Source organism: Grampus griseus, assembly GCF_964374135.1.
Source record: "Grampus griseus genome assembly, chromosome: 14".
NCBI lineage: Eukaryota > Metazoa > Chordata > Mammalia > Artiodactyla > Delphinidae > Grampus > Grampus griseus.
Window position 1 is genome coordinate 58,803,339 of NC_139008.1, and position 14,478 is coordinate 58,817,816.

At 55.5% G+C, this 14,478-nt stretch overlaps 1 protein-coding gene across 2 annotated transcripts; it reads left to right on the forward strand.

The window, feature by feature from the left end:
* Nucleotides 1–1,006: 1,006 nt before the first annotated feature.
* ADISSP (adipose secreted signaling protein) lies at nt 1,007–14,296 on the forward strand. Of its 2 annotated transcripts, none has more exons than XM_082671300.1 (6): nt 1,007–1,168; nt 7,494–7,664; nt 9,090–9,232; nt 12,266–12,404; nt 13,267–13,389; nt 13,627–14,296. In XM_082671300.1, exons 2-6 carry the CDS (start codon nt 7,646–7,648, stop codon nt 13,725–13,727), a joined length of 525 nt encoding a protein of 174 aa, XP_082527426.1. In that variant the 5' UTR covers nt 1,007–1,168; nt 7,494–7,645; the 3' UTR covers nt 13,728–14,296. The 2 variants fall into 2 exon arrangements, with proteins under 2 accessions (XP_082527426.1, XP_082527425.1); XM_082671299.1 differs by having other exon boundaries at nt 7,548–7,664.
* The last annotated feature ends 182 nt before the right edge of the window (nt 14,297–14,478 follow it).

Genomic DNA, 14,478 nt, shown 5'->3' on the forward strand with positions numbered 1-14,478 from the left:
GGGATCCAGCGGAGGGTAGGAGCCTTGGGGGCTCCCCAAAGGCAGTGACCCCGCTCTTTCTGAAAGGAAGCTGGCCTTAAGCTGCCCATACCATTTCTCTCCTAGTTATGTTGGAAGAAGGGACCGTTCCCCGCGGGTACTTTAGGGACCCTGTTCCAGCCAGCGAAATCGGGAGGGGGTGTTGTTCAAGGACCTGCAGGCGCAGCAGCGGCTAGAACCCTTAAAGATCCGAGGGCTACATTTCTGCTCCCAGACTCTGTGCAGGCGCCCACATCCCACCCCGGGGCGCTGAACTAGGCACATCCCCCTGCCATTGCGACCGCCTCCGTGGAGATCGAGAGCAGAGGCTGCGGTCCCCGGCGGCTCCTGCACAAGTTCTCCCACCCCCCACCCCGCGAGCCTTCTTTGTTCTGATTCTTATCCGGGCCGGCAGGGCACCCAGGACGCGTCTCAGTTCCTCACGGGAGCGCTTCCTCCGAGGCAGGGGGATGGGACGGAAGGGGAAGATGCCGAAACCCGGCGATCGCAGAGCGGGAAGAATGGAGGGTTCCTCCGCTCCTGGACAGGACCTAGCGATGCCCGTATCGACTGCCAATGCGGGCTTGGAAGCCTCGGAAGGCGACTTTCAGGTGCCTCACCTAGCTCTGAGCCCCACCCTACGGCCGCTCAAGGGACAGAGCCCAGGGGACGCCCCTTCCAGGTTGGGCGGAGACAGGAGGAGCAAAGCCCCAGGCTGAAAGTAGACACGCGTAGGGCCTATTAAGGGCGCTTCTACCTTCTCTCGCTTCTACGGTATCCTGCCGCCTGGCCACGGAGAGCGCCCTGGCTGACTTCATCGCGAGAACTTGCGGGTCCCCGGGGCGTGGGCTCGCACGGCGCAGCCGCAGGGGCTCCTGCAGGTGACGCAGAGGCGCAACGCCCGTTGGCGGTTCTTTGGGGCCTGCTTATTGGTCTGAAGTGCCCTCGCCCCACCCCTTCGGTCGACCAATGGGCGGAGGTGGGGGTGTGCCCTTGAGGCGAGCGGTAGCGGCGCGGGGCTCTCTCCTCTGGTTCTGCGCTGAGACCCCGCTGCTGCTGCCACCGCCACGGCTGCCGCCACCGCCACAGCTGCCGCCGCCGCTGTCGCGGTCGTCCCTGCCCTTCCTGGCTTCGGGGTGCTCCCCGCACGGTGAGACTGCTCTTCCTTCCGCCACCTCCCGGTTCCGCCCCGCTCGCGGAGATCCCCTCCCAGCGGAGCCGCTGTTCTGGGTAGTCGGTGCCTGCGACCCCATCCGGCTGGGGCTGGAGGGTTCCGCTGTCGGGCCCGGGACGGGGAGGGCTCCCTGGCATCTGAGCTGGGGAGATGTCAGGCCCCAGGGCCGCAGGTGACCGTTAGGTGGTAGAGCTAGAGTGCTTTCCGGGGGGCGCTGTCGGGGGCACGTGTGACACAGTGAGGGCGGGGGCCAAATGGGGTCAGCGCCGTCAGCAACTCCGCGCCCGCCCTCCATTGTCATCGCCTCAATGTGTGACCTTGGACGAGTAGCCTCTGAACCTCGCGTGGCTCGGCACCTTCAGGGAGGAGGGCTGTGATATCGGGGAGTACGGGCTCCCGAGACAACAGCGTCAGCAGAGATGAGGGTGGGGACGGCACAGGATTATGAGGGACAGAGCCGACGCCTCGCAGCCCGGGAGGAGTGTGATGGGGGGGCGTCCAGACTCCTCTGTCCCCTTAGAAGATGAGGATGGGGTGGGGATGGGGGCGCCACACCCACGGGGATGGAGGCGGGAGAGGGTATAGATTCCTATACCCAGGCCCCTGATGTCTCTGGGAGCTTGGCCACCACTTCCCCTTTGTCACAGAGCAGGAAAGGTTCGTTTAGGTTCTGGACCAGTGTTCCTGTTAGTGAGCAGGAACCCTGGTGGACTGAGAAGGGTGGGCTTGGGTTGCCTTTCCTCTTGAACCTTGGCCTTGGGAAGTGTGGGTAGGGCGTTTCTCTGCTCAGGGAGTTGAAGAAGGTCAGAGGCAGCTGTCACCCGCTGGACCTGGCCTGGCCTCTACTAATTGGGGCCTGGGTGGGGCAGGCAGTCTGGAGGCTAGAGGGGTCTGAGCAGCCTCTAGCTGCGGGCCTGAGAGGTTGTGGGGAGGAGATGCTGGGGAGAGGAGGGCAGCACTTCTTGGGGAGAAAGGAGGGTGGGAGATGGTGGGGGTCCCTTCCTGAGTTCACCCCTGCTCCACTCATTCTTTTTCTAATTAATTAATTAATTTATGGCTGCCTTGGGTTTTCGTTGCTGTACGTGGATTTTCTCTAGTTGCGGTGAGTGGGGGCTACTCTGTCGTTGCGGTGTGCGGGCTTCTCATTGCCCCATGGCTTCTCTTGTTGTGGAGCACCGGCTCTAGGCGTGCGGGCTTCAGTAGTTGTGGCTCACCGGCTCTAGAGCGCAGGCTCAGTAGTTGTGGCGCAAGGGCTTAATTGCTCTGCGGCATGTGGGATCTTCCCCGACCAGGGCTCGAACCCGTGTCCCCTGCATTGGCAGGTGGATTCTTAACCACTGGGCCACCAGGGAAGCCCTCCACCCATTTTTAAGAGAGAGAACACCCATACTTATCCTTGCAACTTTGGCCTGCTGGAGGGAGGAGAAAATGGAGTCATATCCAGTCTGAGTTGATATAAAACTGTCACAACCACTCCTGACCTTCAGCCTTGTCTTTCCAGGCCTTGTTCTAGGTATGTGGGCCCAGTCCTATGTCAGGTCCTGGAGTCAGCAGGTTAGTGTGGCCTCAGTGGGTGCTCTTTTTACATGCTTGAGCTTTGATGAGAGGCTTCTGTGGGACTGAGTGCTTAAGCCATGACTGAGTCCTAGGCTGGGGTGGGGAGGATGGAAGATTGTAGAGTTCCTGACTCAAAGTCCTTGAACAGGTTGAGAATGTGGATTAGGAATGAATGAGAAACGAGGCCCCAAGAAGCTTGTTCCTAGCCACAAAGCAGAGGACAAGCTGGGGCTGGTCCTACGATGCCTGGGGTTTGGAGACTGCAGAGACGTGCTGTGGGGATGCAGCTGTGAGGTACAGGGCAAGAGGGTGGCAGATTCTGGAGCTCCACTTTGCCATGGACAGACTGTCTTTGACCCTCCCTTCAGCCTTGGGCCCCAGTGTGGGACAGCCTGGAGTAGCAGCTAGCACTCTGTGTGCAGGGCAGGAATCTAAGGGGCTGAGAACTCTGGGTTCCTGTGTAACTGTCCATCTGTCCATTTGCCCAGCTGCCATTTCCCTGTCCTGCTCCTTGTGCCAGAGGCGCCACTGGGCCTGACTGAGCCCTTCCCTGGGTAGAATAACCTTGAAGCAGCCTTTCTGTCTAAAGCTGAGAGGGATCTGAGCTGGGAGCTCTGTTTCCCAGAGAGAAGGTTCCGCCAATTTACCTGAGATTAACTGAGAGCTGAAGGAGTCCCCAAAGGCCCTTGTTCCAGCTTCCCAGCCCTCCCCATCCTGTAACTCTCTGTGGTACCACCCCTGACCTGTTGCCAGCCCATCTAAAGGTGGGGGTGTCTTTTTTTTGCTCGAGAGGGATGTATATTCTTCACATCTTCTTTATGAGTCCTTCTGGTTGTAGGGCATAGTGGGCTCCCAGCAGTCTGCCCTCTGGCAATCCCTGGAGACCTGGTGGGGAGGGGAAGGCAGGATGAAGGAAGGGAGAGGGAGGCCCCTCAGCCCTTGAGCTGTTTTTCTTTTTTTTATATATAATTTATTTTTGGCTGCATTGGGTCTTCGTTGCTGCACGCGGGCTTTCTCTAGTTGCGGCGAGTAGGGGCTACTCTTGAGGTGCACGGGCTTCTCAGCGTGTTGGCTTCTCTTGTTGTGGAACCCGGGCTTTTTAGGCGCACGGGCTTCGGGAGTTATGGGGGCTTCGGGAGTTGTGGCCCAATGCCATCTCCTCCTGATTCTGATGAAGAATTGTGCGTGGACGAGAGTCTGGCTCACAGGGGACAGCGACCAGAGAGGCTTTCTGCTAGGAAAGGAGCTTTTTCCAGCCTTCTCTGAGCCCCTGAAGTCACTTGCCTCCTCGCTCTGCGTTCTCATTGCCCAAGGGTTACAAGGCAGTGCCTGAGTGCTTGCTCTGTCTTGAGCTCTGGGCAGTGCAAGAGACGCAGGTCCGGCCCTCAGTGGACCTTCCATTTCAAGGTTGAGGGGGCAGGTAACAGCTGATTGTGGCCAGGCTAGAAGATGCCCATCGGGGGGCCCTACTCCGAGATGGGGGGAAGGGAGTGCCCTCCAGGGCAGGGGTTGGCTTAAAGAATGAGGTGGGGCGGTTGCTCTTCTGAGAGCCTCTGGGCCCTGGTGCCACATCTGCCTAGAGGGCCCAGCTGAGGCCCATGCTTGGGCTCCACTTAGTTTGGTCATTCATTCATTTAACAAATATAAACTGAACACAGCTGCTCCCTGCCAGGTGCTGGGCTGGATGCTGGGAACACAGCGTTTGGCAAAAACACAGTCACCGCCCTTGTTAGGTGGGGGACATAGATATCAAATGATCCCAGAAGTGAGAAAGGGGATCCTTTTTGAAGATTTTCAGGCCTATCCTGGGATGGGCGGTGGTGGGATAGGGTTGTGCTACCTTGAAAAACGTCCTCTGGAGCTGAGACCCAGGCTAGGGTGTGGATGGGAGGCAGGATTATTCCAGGCAGAGGGGATGGCCTGGGTTAAAGCAGGCAGGCAGGCAGGCAACAGGCAATGGACTGGGGAGGAAGACAGGGACCGGACTCTGTGTGTACTGGGGTTTTATGAAGTGAAGAGAGTTTTATGAAGAGCCCCAGGAGCCTTTGCTTACCAGCCACTGTTTGAGTTTCATCCAGGCCTCCCAGGAAATGTCCTGGGAAATGGGGGCCTCTTGTCATTTCCCCTGGCTGCAGAGGTGTGGCTGGAGCAGCCTCTGCCCAAGGTAGGAGGAGGGTCCCCTTGCTCTTGGCCCCTTGCTCTTGGCCATGTTTCACATGCTCTGAGTCCACAGCTTCAGGGGATGGCTGGAGTGGGTAGGGTAGGGCAGGCTTCTCTCCAGGGGCCAGTCTCTCTGGGACAGCTAGGCATTCCAGGGCTCAGGGGCTGCCCTTCTGGGAGTGACCTCAGAGTACTCACCTGGGGCTGTTTCTGCCCTGGCCGCTCCTGCATTCCTGAGACCCAAGCCTTGCCTTTCCCTGTACCTCCTGAGGCCTCGTATGTGGGCTCCTGGTACCCAGGCTGTTTGCCCTGCCCTTGAGGCCAGGCTTGGGCCTAGGTGGACTTCTCTTGCATTGGGAAGTAGGGAGGGAGGTGAGGCCTGCTCTCAGGGCAGCTCGGCACCTGAGGGGCCTCAAGGTTATGCCCTCCACAGGCCCAACTCTGAGGCCACCCCAAGTTGGCTAGTCTCTTCATTCCCTGGACTAGCCAACGTCGTTCACTTATCTCTCCTTTAGTGTGTATCTCTGACAAATATGGACATACTTCTCTACGTAATCCAAATCCATTATCGCACCTAACTGATCAGCTTTTATTTCTTAATGTCATCTAAGATCCAGTCCCACTCATTATTTCCCAATTATCCCCTAAATGTCTCTTTTTAGAGATAGTTAGAAATCCCCTACCCCATTTATTTTTCTTCTTGAAACTGACGTGGTGGAAAAAACGAGGTCAGTTTTCCCATTCTTGGTCTCTTTGTGTGTTAATTTAGAACAGCGGTTGGCAAACTTTTTCTGTGAAGGGCCAGATAGTAAATATTATAGACTTTGCAGGCTATGTGGCCTCTGTAGCAACTACTCAAAGTAGTTTTGCTTTAGTGCAAAAGCAGTTTTAGGGAATTCCCTGGCGGTCCAGTGGTTAGGACCCAGCACTTTCACTGCCAGGCCCAGGTTCAATCCCTGGTCTGGGAACTAAGATCCCACAAGTAGCATGGCAAGGCAAAACAAACAAACAAATAAAAAAAACAGAAGCAATTTTAGACAACACGTAAACAAATGAGCACGGTTGTGTGCCAGTAAAACTTTACAAAAAACAGTGGCGGCCCCCACAGGCTGTAGTTGGCCCATCCCTTATCTAGAACCACCTCCCTCCTTTATTTTCCTTCTTACAGTTTGGAAAAAAATTAGGTCAGTTGTCCTGTAGAATATCCTGCCTTCTGGGTTTGTCTCCTTGCTTTCTCGTGGAGTCATTTATTCTGCTGGCCTCTGTGTTTTTGGTAAGCTGAGGTTGGAGTTCTAGGGGCTTGTTAGATGCAGGTTAGACATTTGGGGTGGGGCTGCCCTGTTAGCACTGCTGTGACTTGGTGCTGCCTCACATCAGTAGACATCAGTGTGTCCAGTTGTCCCACTCTGAGTGAGAGGAGATTGACTGATGCAAGACTGACTGATGTCACATCCCTCCATTGCAAACTCGTTCCCTTTAACCCTAGGTCATCTGTCAGTGGCACTTGCGCATATGTGAGCATCCATTTCAACCTTTGCCTTACTGGTTTAGCACCCACTGATTAGTGCTGCTCCTAGCATTTGTGTTTTGGGGGTTGCAGAATTATTTAGCAGTTGGTCATTCCTTTGTTAAAGAAGAGCTGTCCTTTAACCACCAGGGCAAGTTGGTTATAGGAAAGGCCAAGAGAGAGGCTGAATTAGTTCTCTATATTGCCAGTTTCCAGTAGAGAGTTAGGGCATTGCTACTGTCAGTAGTGACAAATGAGGATTTGGGTTCGTTTGTTTTGCTTTCTCCCGTTTTTTGTAATCTCTGTGAATGCTCTGATTTTATGTAATTCCATCTGTTTCCATCAGTTGCACTTATTATTCTTTTTGATGTTGAGATGGTCTCAGCCCAGTCTTTCAGAGGCCTGGCTGCTCACACAGGCTTCCTGGAGGCGCCTCCCACAGTCTCTGCCCTGAGGCTGCCCTTGGGGAGCTGAGCTGGGAGGCCAGCCGGATAGTAATCAAGCCAGAGTCTGAATGGTGGGTTTCGATGGACGGCAACCCCTTCATGGGTATCTGTTCTGTATATGGCCCTGACCGATCACTCGGAGGGAAAGCTCTGAGGACATGTTTTATTATGTGAGCCCCCATATTTGCCCCCCTCCAAGCATATTGTTAACTCTGACCTGGACCCACTTGTGCCACGTGAATACTGTGGTCTCTGGATGTAGGATGGTACAGCCTGTGTGTCTGGGATGGGCCAACCTTTGGGTCACCAGCACCAGAACTGACCCCTGGAAAGTGCCAGTGAAGTCCCCTTCCTTTGCTGGTTGCCTCTTCCCACCAGCCTTAGGTGGGCTGGGCACAAGAGGCTTGTGCTGGTGCTTTGGCACCCAGAAGCTGCAGCTCAGTACATGCTGGCCAGGCCCTGGGTCAGTAGTGTGTCAGGCAAGGGTGAGGGCTCTTGGTGAATGTGGGGAGTGGGTGGAGGAGTGGGGGGGCAGAAGCCCCCTCTGCTAGGGGGTGCAGGTACCACTTGGGCTACTGAGAGCAGCAGGGGTTTGGGTCCTTCCTAAAGGGAACTCTCTGCTCTCCCCTAGCCACAGGCCCATTGGTGACCCTGACCCCTGCCCTCCCCACTCCCCATGCATCAGGCTTCTGCTGGTGTCCCTGGAGCATGGGAAGCTGCTGAGCTTGACCAGTGGTGTCTGGCAGGAGCTGCGTGTCTCACCCTGTGGCAGGGAGGGCATCCATGGCTGCAGCCAACAAAGGTGAGTGCCTGCCTGGTCTGGCGGGGTTTGTAGCATCTTCCAGCGGGCCCTGGTGGGAAGGGGCATTGCTGCATGTGGGGCCTGCGTTGGCTGTGAGTATGTGTGTGTGTCTGTCTGAATGTGAGGTACTAATTACATTACACCAGTGTTTGTTCTGGGGACACCCAAGCCAAACCCGGGTACCCCTGCTGGCTCCATGGTGTGCTGGTCTTTGGAGGTGTGTGCCTTCATGGCCCCATGTTCCAGCCTCCCTGTTCCACTGTGGGGGTTGGGGAGCACAGGGGGCTTTGGGTGAGCATTGAGGCTGCTGAGGTGGGTAGGGCCACAGCAGGTTGTGGAAAGGAATTTGGGTTTCATTCAGAGTCTAGAAGTGCTCATAGAAGGTTTTAGGCAAGAGAGGCCTGGTAGGATATATGAGGATCAAGTCTGGGGGGCTCAGCAGTGAATGTGAAAATGCCAGGCTGGCCCCCTGGCCCTCCACTGAGTGTGCAAGAACCCAGGCAAGGGCTGGCCCAGGCCTTCTCACCAAAAGGACTCTGGGTAGGGCTGTTGGGAGCCCTAGGGGCTGTGGGGGTCAGAGAGGATTGGGGTCATGCTCTTGGCAAGATGGGCCTCTTTCAGCCTTAGCCTCCCCCGGTACAGGCCCTCAGCCCAGTTCCCACGCTCTGCCTGCCTTAATCCCTGACTTCCCGGCCTTGGAGAACCTGACCCAGCTGGAGACAGCCGTGGGCCATGTGAGGGGTTAAGCAGAGGAGGAAAGGCGTCTCTGGGAGGGGTCCTGGAGGCTCCCCTGGGTTCTTCCTTCTTACCTGCCAGTGATCAGTGATGAGGTTTAGAGGCAGCTGCGGCCCCTCCTAGGAGGGCTGAGTGTGGTTTTTGACCCTGTTTGTTTCTCCCACTCCCAGGCAGGTCCCATAGAGCCCATTCCTGTCTCTGCCCTTCTCCCCTCTCAAGTTGGGTCAGCAGGAGGGGCAGGCAGGGGGCCTCAGGTACTGACAGACCTGGAAGAGGAGATCCCAGAGATGGGGAGCTTGCTTGGCACTGTGAAGGAGAGCATGGGGCAGGGTATCTTGAGGACTGGGGCTGAGTCCTGCACTGCTTGGTGTTTGGAGTTGGGAGGACTGTCTCTTCCCTGTTAGCCCCATTCCCTCTAAGTGAAGGGTCATATTAGCTAATCCCTGACTCCCACCCCCACAAACCCTCTCTCAGGATGAGTATTTTCTGTGGGAGGACTGAGCAGGTAGGGGCAGGTGGGAGCCTCAAGCCTTTGATCGCCACTGTCCAGTAGGATGTGGCCTAGCCCAGCAGTGGATGCTGGATGATGTGAAGGGCAGTCGCAGAGGGCGGGGAGGTGACACGGTGGAGTAGTTTACTGGGATAGGTGAAGGCAACAGCCCCGGTAGCCCTCTCCCACTCTCTTCGTAGGCAATAAGCCCAGAGTCCGGAGTATCCGCTTTGCGACAGGCCATGATGCAGAAGGCTCCCAGAGCCATGTCCACTTTGATGAGAAGCTGCATGACTCTGTGGTCATGGTCACCCAAGAGAGCGACAGCAGCTTTCTGGTCAAGGTATGTGTGCATCTTCCCCGCCCCCCCGCGCCCCCCCCCCCCATCATCAGCCTCATTCCATCTGTCTTCTCCCTGGCCCTGCCTGGCTTCCTGAGCCTGTTCCATTTCCTCTAAGTTGGCTCCATAGGCACATCTTTGTTCTTCCCTGGGCTTTGGTTTCCCCATCTGTAAAATGGGAAGTGTGAGACTGTGGTAAGATGAGTGCACTTAGGACAGGGGTCCCCAGCCCTCAGGCCACGGACCATTACTGGTCCATGGCCTGTTAGGAACCAGGCCACACAGCAGGAGGTGAGCAGCAGGCGAGTGAGCGAAGCTTCATCTGTATTTACAGCTTCTCCCCATTGCTCACATTACCTCCTGAGCTCCACCTCCTGTCAGATCAGTGGCGGTATTAGATTCTCTTAGGAGTGGGAACCCTACTGTGAACTGCGCATGCGAGGGATCTAGGTTGCATGTTCCTTGTGAGAATCTAATGCCTGATGATCTGAGGTGGAGCTGAGGCGGTGATGCTAGTGCTGGGGAGTGGCTGCAAATACAGATTATCATTAGCAGAGAGGTTTGACTGCACAGAGACCATAATAAATCAGTTGCTTGCAGACTCATATCAAAACCCTATCAGTAAGTGGCAAGTGAAAACAAGCTCAGGGCTCCCACTGATTCTTCATTATGGTGAGTTGTATAATTATTTCATTATATATTACAATGTAATAATAATAGAAATAAAGTGCACAATAAATGTAATGCACTTGAATCATCCCGAAACCATACCCACCTCACCCCCACCCCCTGGTCCGTGGAAAAATTGTCTTCCACAAAACCAGCCCCTGGTGCCAAAAAGGTTGGGGACCACTGACTTAGGATGTTACTTGAATGGGAGTGGAGCTGTTGTTATCATCGGCATCACCCCAACCATTGCAATTGGAAGGCAGGTGTCAAGGCTGTGGTGTCACAGGCCTGGGTTCAGGTCCAGGCCTGCTATTCTGGCTCTGACCTTGGGCAGGTCACCTCAGTTTCCCTTCTCTGAAGTAGAGACAATTTATACCCCAAAGAGTTGGAAATGGAAGGATGTATGTATGTCACTCAGGTGTAAGGCTAATTATGCTGATAACAAGGTGTGACTTTATTTACTCTTCTCTGCCAAACCTCTGGCTGATTTAGGCTCTTTGCAGTAGTATTTATCACCCCCATGTTTTTCCCCTCTCCTCCTCTCCGAGTGGCCACATCTCATACACTCTTGTCTCCTCTGCTGCTGGGACACACACAGTTGGATCCCACATCCACTTTGGAGGGGCAGGAGGAAGTCTCTGGAGGGGATGGATTGGAGGGAAACAGGGACTGAGGCCCTCAGGTTGGACAATAAATCAGGGCTCCAGAGTTGAGCCCTGGAGGGCATGGTGGTGAGGATGCGGGATGGTTTCTGGTTTATTGAGATCACCCTGAGGAGGGGCCCAGAGTCATACCTGTTTGCCCAACTCTAAAACCCTTGCTCTTCCTCCAAGAGCTGACAACTTCCCCAAGGGAATAAACATAATTAACCCAAACTTTCAAAAATAGCTCCCTGCCTCCCATTGCAAAATCCATTCATGTAATTAGAGAAAATCTGGAAGATAGAAAAAACTATAAAGAAATTTAAAAGTACCCGCAATCATACTATCCAGAAATAACTACGGTTAATATTTTGATGTGTGTTATTCCAGTTTCTTTTTTAGCTTTGTTTCCAAAAATGAAAAACTGGTATCACAGTGTACACACTGTGTTTTGCTTGCTTCTGTTGTGAACCATCTCCTGATGGTTTCCACGAGATTTTAAAACTGCCTGGTATTCCACTATATGTATCATCATTGATTTAGCTGGTTCCCTATTCCTGGTGTTACAGTTTTGTACTGTTATAAATAGGGCAGTGATGAGTATTTTTTTTTGCACATCTCTGAGTATTTCCCCTGGAAAATTCTGCAAGTGATACAGCTGGATCACAGGGTCACCATTGGCAGGTACAGCCAGAAAGTCCTCTTGAGAGGTGTGCCCTCTACCAGCAGAGTGTGGGGGCCACAGGGACTGAGCTTTATCATGCAGTGACATCATCTGATCTCATTGAAAGGCTAGTTGCTCCCCCAAAGGACAGGGCCATCCATTTCCTGAAACTGAACAGGAGTGTGTGTGCATGTGAGCTGTGGATACAGCATGCGCCCCTGCACCTCCTGGACTGGCACTCCAGTCAGCCTACCTGCCCAACAGCCACCCTGGCCTGTGACCCTTCACATGGCTGGAGTTTCCAAGGATGGCCAAGCTCTGTGTGTGAACAACAGAAATTGCTCGGGCTGTGAATCAGGGCTGTTGGACACAGTGAGCCTTTGAGTGGGCAGGCAGGAATCCATGTTCACATGCCAGCAGGGTGGGCCGGAGCCCAGGTTCCATGGCTGGTGCCAGTCTTGTGGGCCAGCTTTGGACTGACACAGCTGGTCTAGTGTCTGTTTTTCTAATTCTGTCCCATCCTCCATCTTGTGCTATCTGTGTTGCCTGGTGGCCCTGCCATGACTAGAGGACCAGAGTCCCTGGGCTATTGGCTCTGGCCACATGCTGGTAGTGGTGGGAGCAGGTGGATGGCCTGTGTCGTGAGGCTTTGAGCCTCCCCTGTGGGCAGTGGCTGGTGCTTTGCTGTGTGCCATGTGTGGCAGCAGTAGCCAAGAGGTCCAGGGAGGACTATACCCTGACCACACTGTGGCCTTCAGCCAGTCATTTCCTAGCTTCCATTTCATCATCTATAAAATGGCCACCAAGGAACTTCAGGGCTCATGAGACAGATGCTGAGGAGTGTGTGGGCCAAGCTGTAGGGATGGGGTCCTTGGAGAAAGGGCCTAGAGCTACCCGGCCAGGGGTGTGGACCAACTAGAGTGATGGAGGGAGTCAGGCTACCCTGGGATTGTCAAGGAAGCAAGTATAGGGCCCCACAGGATCATCAGTGGCACAACCTGGGTGGGCCCTGGGGGAGACTATAAGTGAAGGTGCCTCCTTCCCCCACCCCTCCTGCTGCAGGTTGGCTTCCTGAAGATCCTGCACAGGTATGAGATTACCTTCACTCTGCCCCCAGTGCGCAGGCTGAGCAAGGAGGTCCGAGAGGCACCTGTCCCCAGCCTGCACCTCAAGCTCCTCAGCGTCATGCCCATCCCAGAAGGTGCGTACCCTGCTTGGGGTGCTGGAAGCCTGCCCTCCTCCAGCAGGGCCTGGGTGTGAGTGGGAGTGAGAGCATGGGGTACTTCCTTCCCCCATCTAGGGCTGATGGGCAGCTTAGCAATCAGGGGTCATGATGCCTCTTTATGGCCTTGCAGTGTGGCACCTTGGCAGGTCCCATACCCCAGGCCCCACTCCCTGAACAGAAGTCCATGGGCTCACACAGTTGGCCTATGTCTGCTCATTGCCTGATAGTTACCTTAATGGGACAGTGGGAGCCACTGAGGAACTGGCTCTGGGCCTCTAGCCCTCCCTCTGCCTGTACCTCAGGAAAAAGCTACTGGAACCTCAGGGACTCTGGGCAGCTACCTCCCATCACCCGCCAAACCTGGGCTTGGGCTTGGGGCTGCTTCTCTATACCCTGCCAGCTTTAGTGCCCCCCCTTCTCCCAAAGGCTAGGGTATCAGTTTCACCATGTACCGAAGCCCCAGCTTCAGTTTCATTTCCCTCTACCTCTACCTAATGACCTCACCCTCAAGTGGATTGAGCAAGCCCCCTCAGGCCTCTTGCCACCAGATCTGCTCAAGCCCTGCCCTGCCCTCCTTTCCCCTCCCCATCACCCTCTCTCCTTGCTTGCCTTTTTGGGGAATCCCACCTCTTGGAAGCCTGAGTTTGACCTCTGGCCTGCAGGCAGAGGCATGTAGAGCTCAATGAAGAATGGGAAGTTCCTGAGGCCCATGCGCCCAGCCCTGGGGGTAGGGTCCTGGGCCATCCTTGCTCCTCTGGAGGTCTTGGTGGTGGGTGGGGGCCAGTGAGTGCTGGGGGGTGGGGGCAGGAGGCCGCAGAGGTGCTGATCGCCCGGGCAGGTTACAGCATCAAGTGTGAGTACTCAGCGCACAAGGAGGGCGTCCTCAAGGAGGAGATGCTGCTAGCCTGCGAAGGTGGCACCGGCACCTGCGTGCGCGTGATGGTGCAGGCGCGCGTCATGGGTGAGAGCTCGAGGCCCGGGTCTGGCTAGAGGAGGGAGGCACCAACTTGGCTGCAAGGAGTTTCCACCCTCCTTGAGTCTGAAAAAGGGATCCTTGTCCCGGCCCATCCCCAACCTCCTTGGTGGGTGCCTTTCTCCCCATCCCCTAGCAGAGCCGGGAGGGAAGGTAGAGGAGTCCCCTTGGAGTAGGTGGGGCCAGGGTCCAGCCTGGCATACTGACTTGTCACCTGCCTTGCAGACCGACACCACGGCACACCCATGCTGCTAGATGGTGTCAAGTGCGTGGGTGCTGAGCTAGAATACGACTCAGAGCACAGTGACTGGCACGGCTTCGACTGAGGCCCTCGCCCCCACCTGCCTCGGGGCCTCTCAGCCTTAAACCCCACCTCGTCTCCTCAAATGCTGCGTGATGGTGTGGCTTCCTCACCCTTCCCAGGGATGGGCATGGAGGTGGAGGGTCCAAGGGCCTCCAAGCTGGAGCCTCGCCCACACCTCTCACCTCATTTGTGCCACCTCCCTGCCTCTCCAGCATCCTCCTCTCCCACTTCCTCCTCTCTGTGTGCCTCAGTCTCCTGCTGGAAGAAATGGGCTGAGCCCCCAAGGAGGCTCTCTGAGGAGGGATGGAGAGGGCCTGGGGTGGGTTCTACCCACCCCCCTACCCCAAGCCATAGGGGCTGTAGCCAGGGCCTAGGAGAGGAGGGAGCTGGCTCTGTGGTGTAGCTGCCCCCATTACTGCTGCTGTCGTCTTGCTTTAGCCATCTCTCCTGTCCCCTCCCTCTTTCCCACTGCCGTCCATGGTGAGGAGGAGGGAGGTGCAGTTCCCAATCCCTACCCCCCCAGGTCTGTGTTTCTTGGTTTTTAAACAACTGGTTGGGATAAAACCCTAAAGAAATAAAACTTCCAGTGGATACCAGAGGCCAGCAGGATTTTTGTTCTCCAGGGCCCTGAGAATGCCCAATCCTTTACAGAAGGGCCAAGGAACGGTTTTGGCTCAACTCATTCTTTTTGGAGGCAAGGTCACTTTGTGGTATTACAGCACCTGGCCCCAAAAGAAGTATGCACAGGGGGTGACATTTTAGGCCTGGGAATA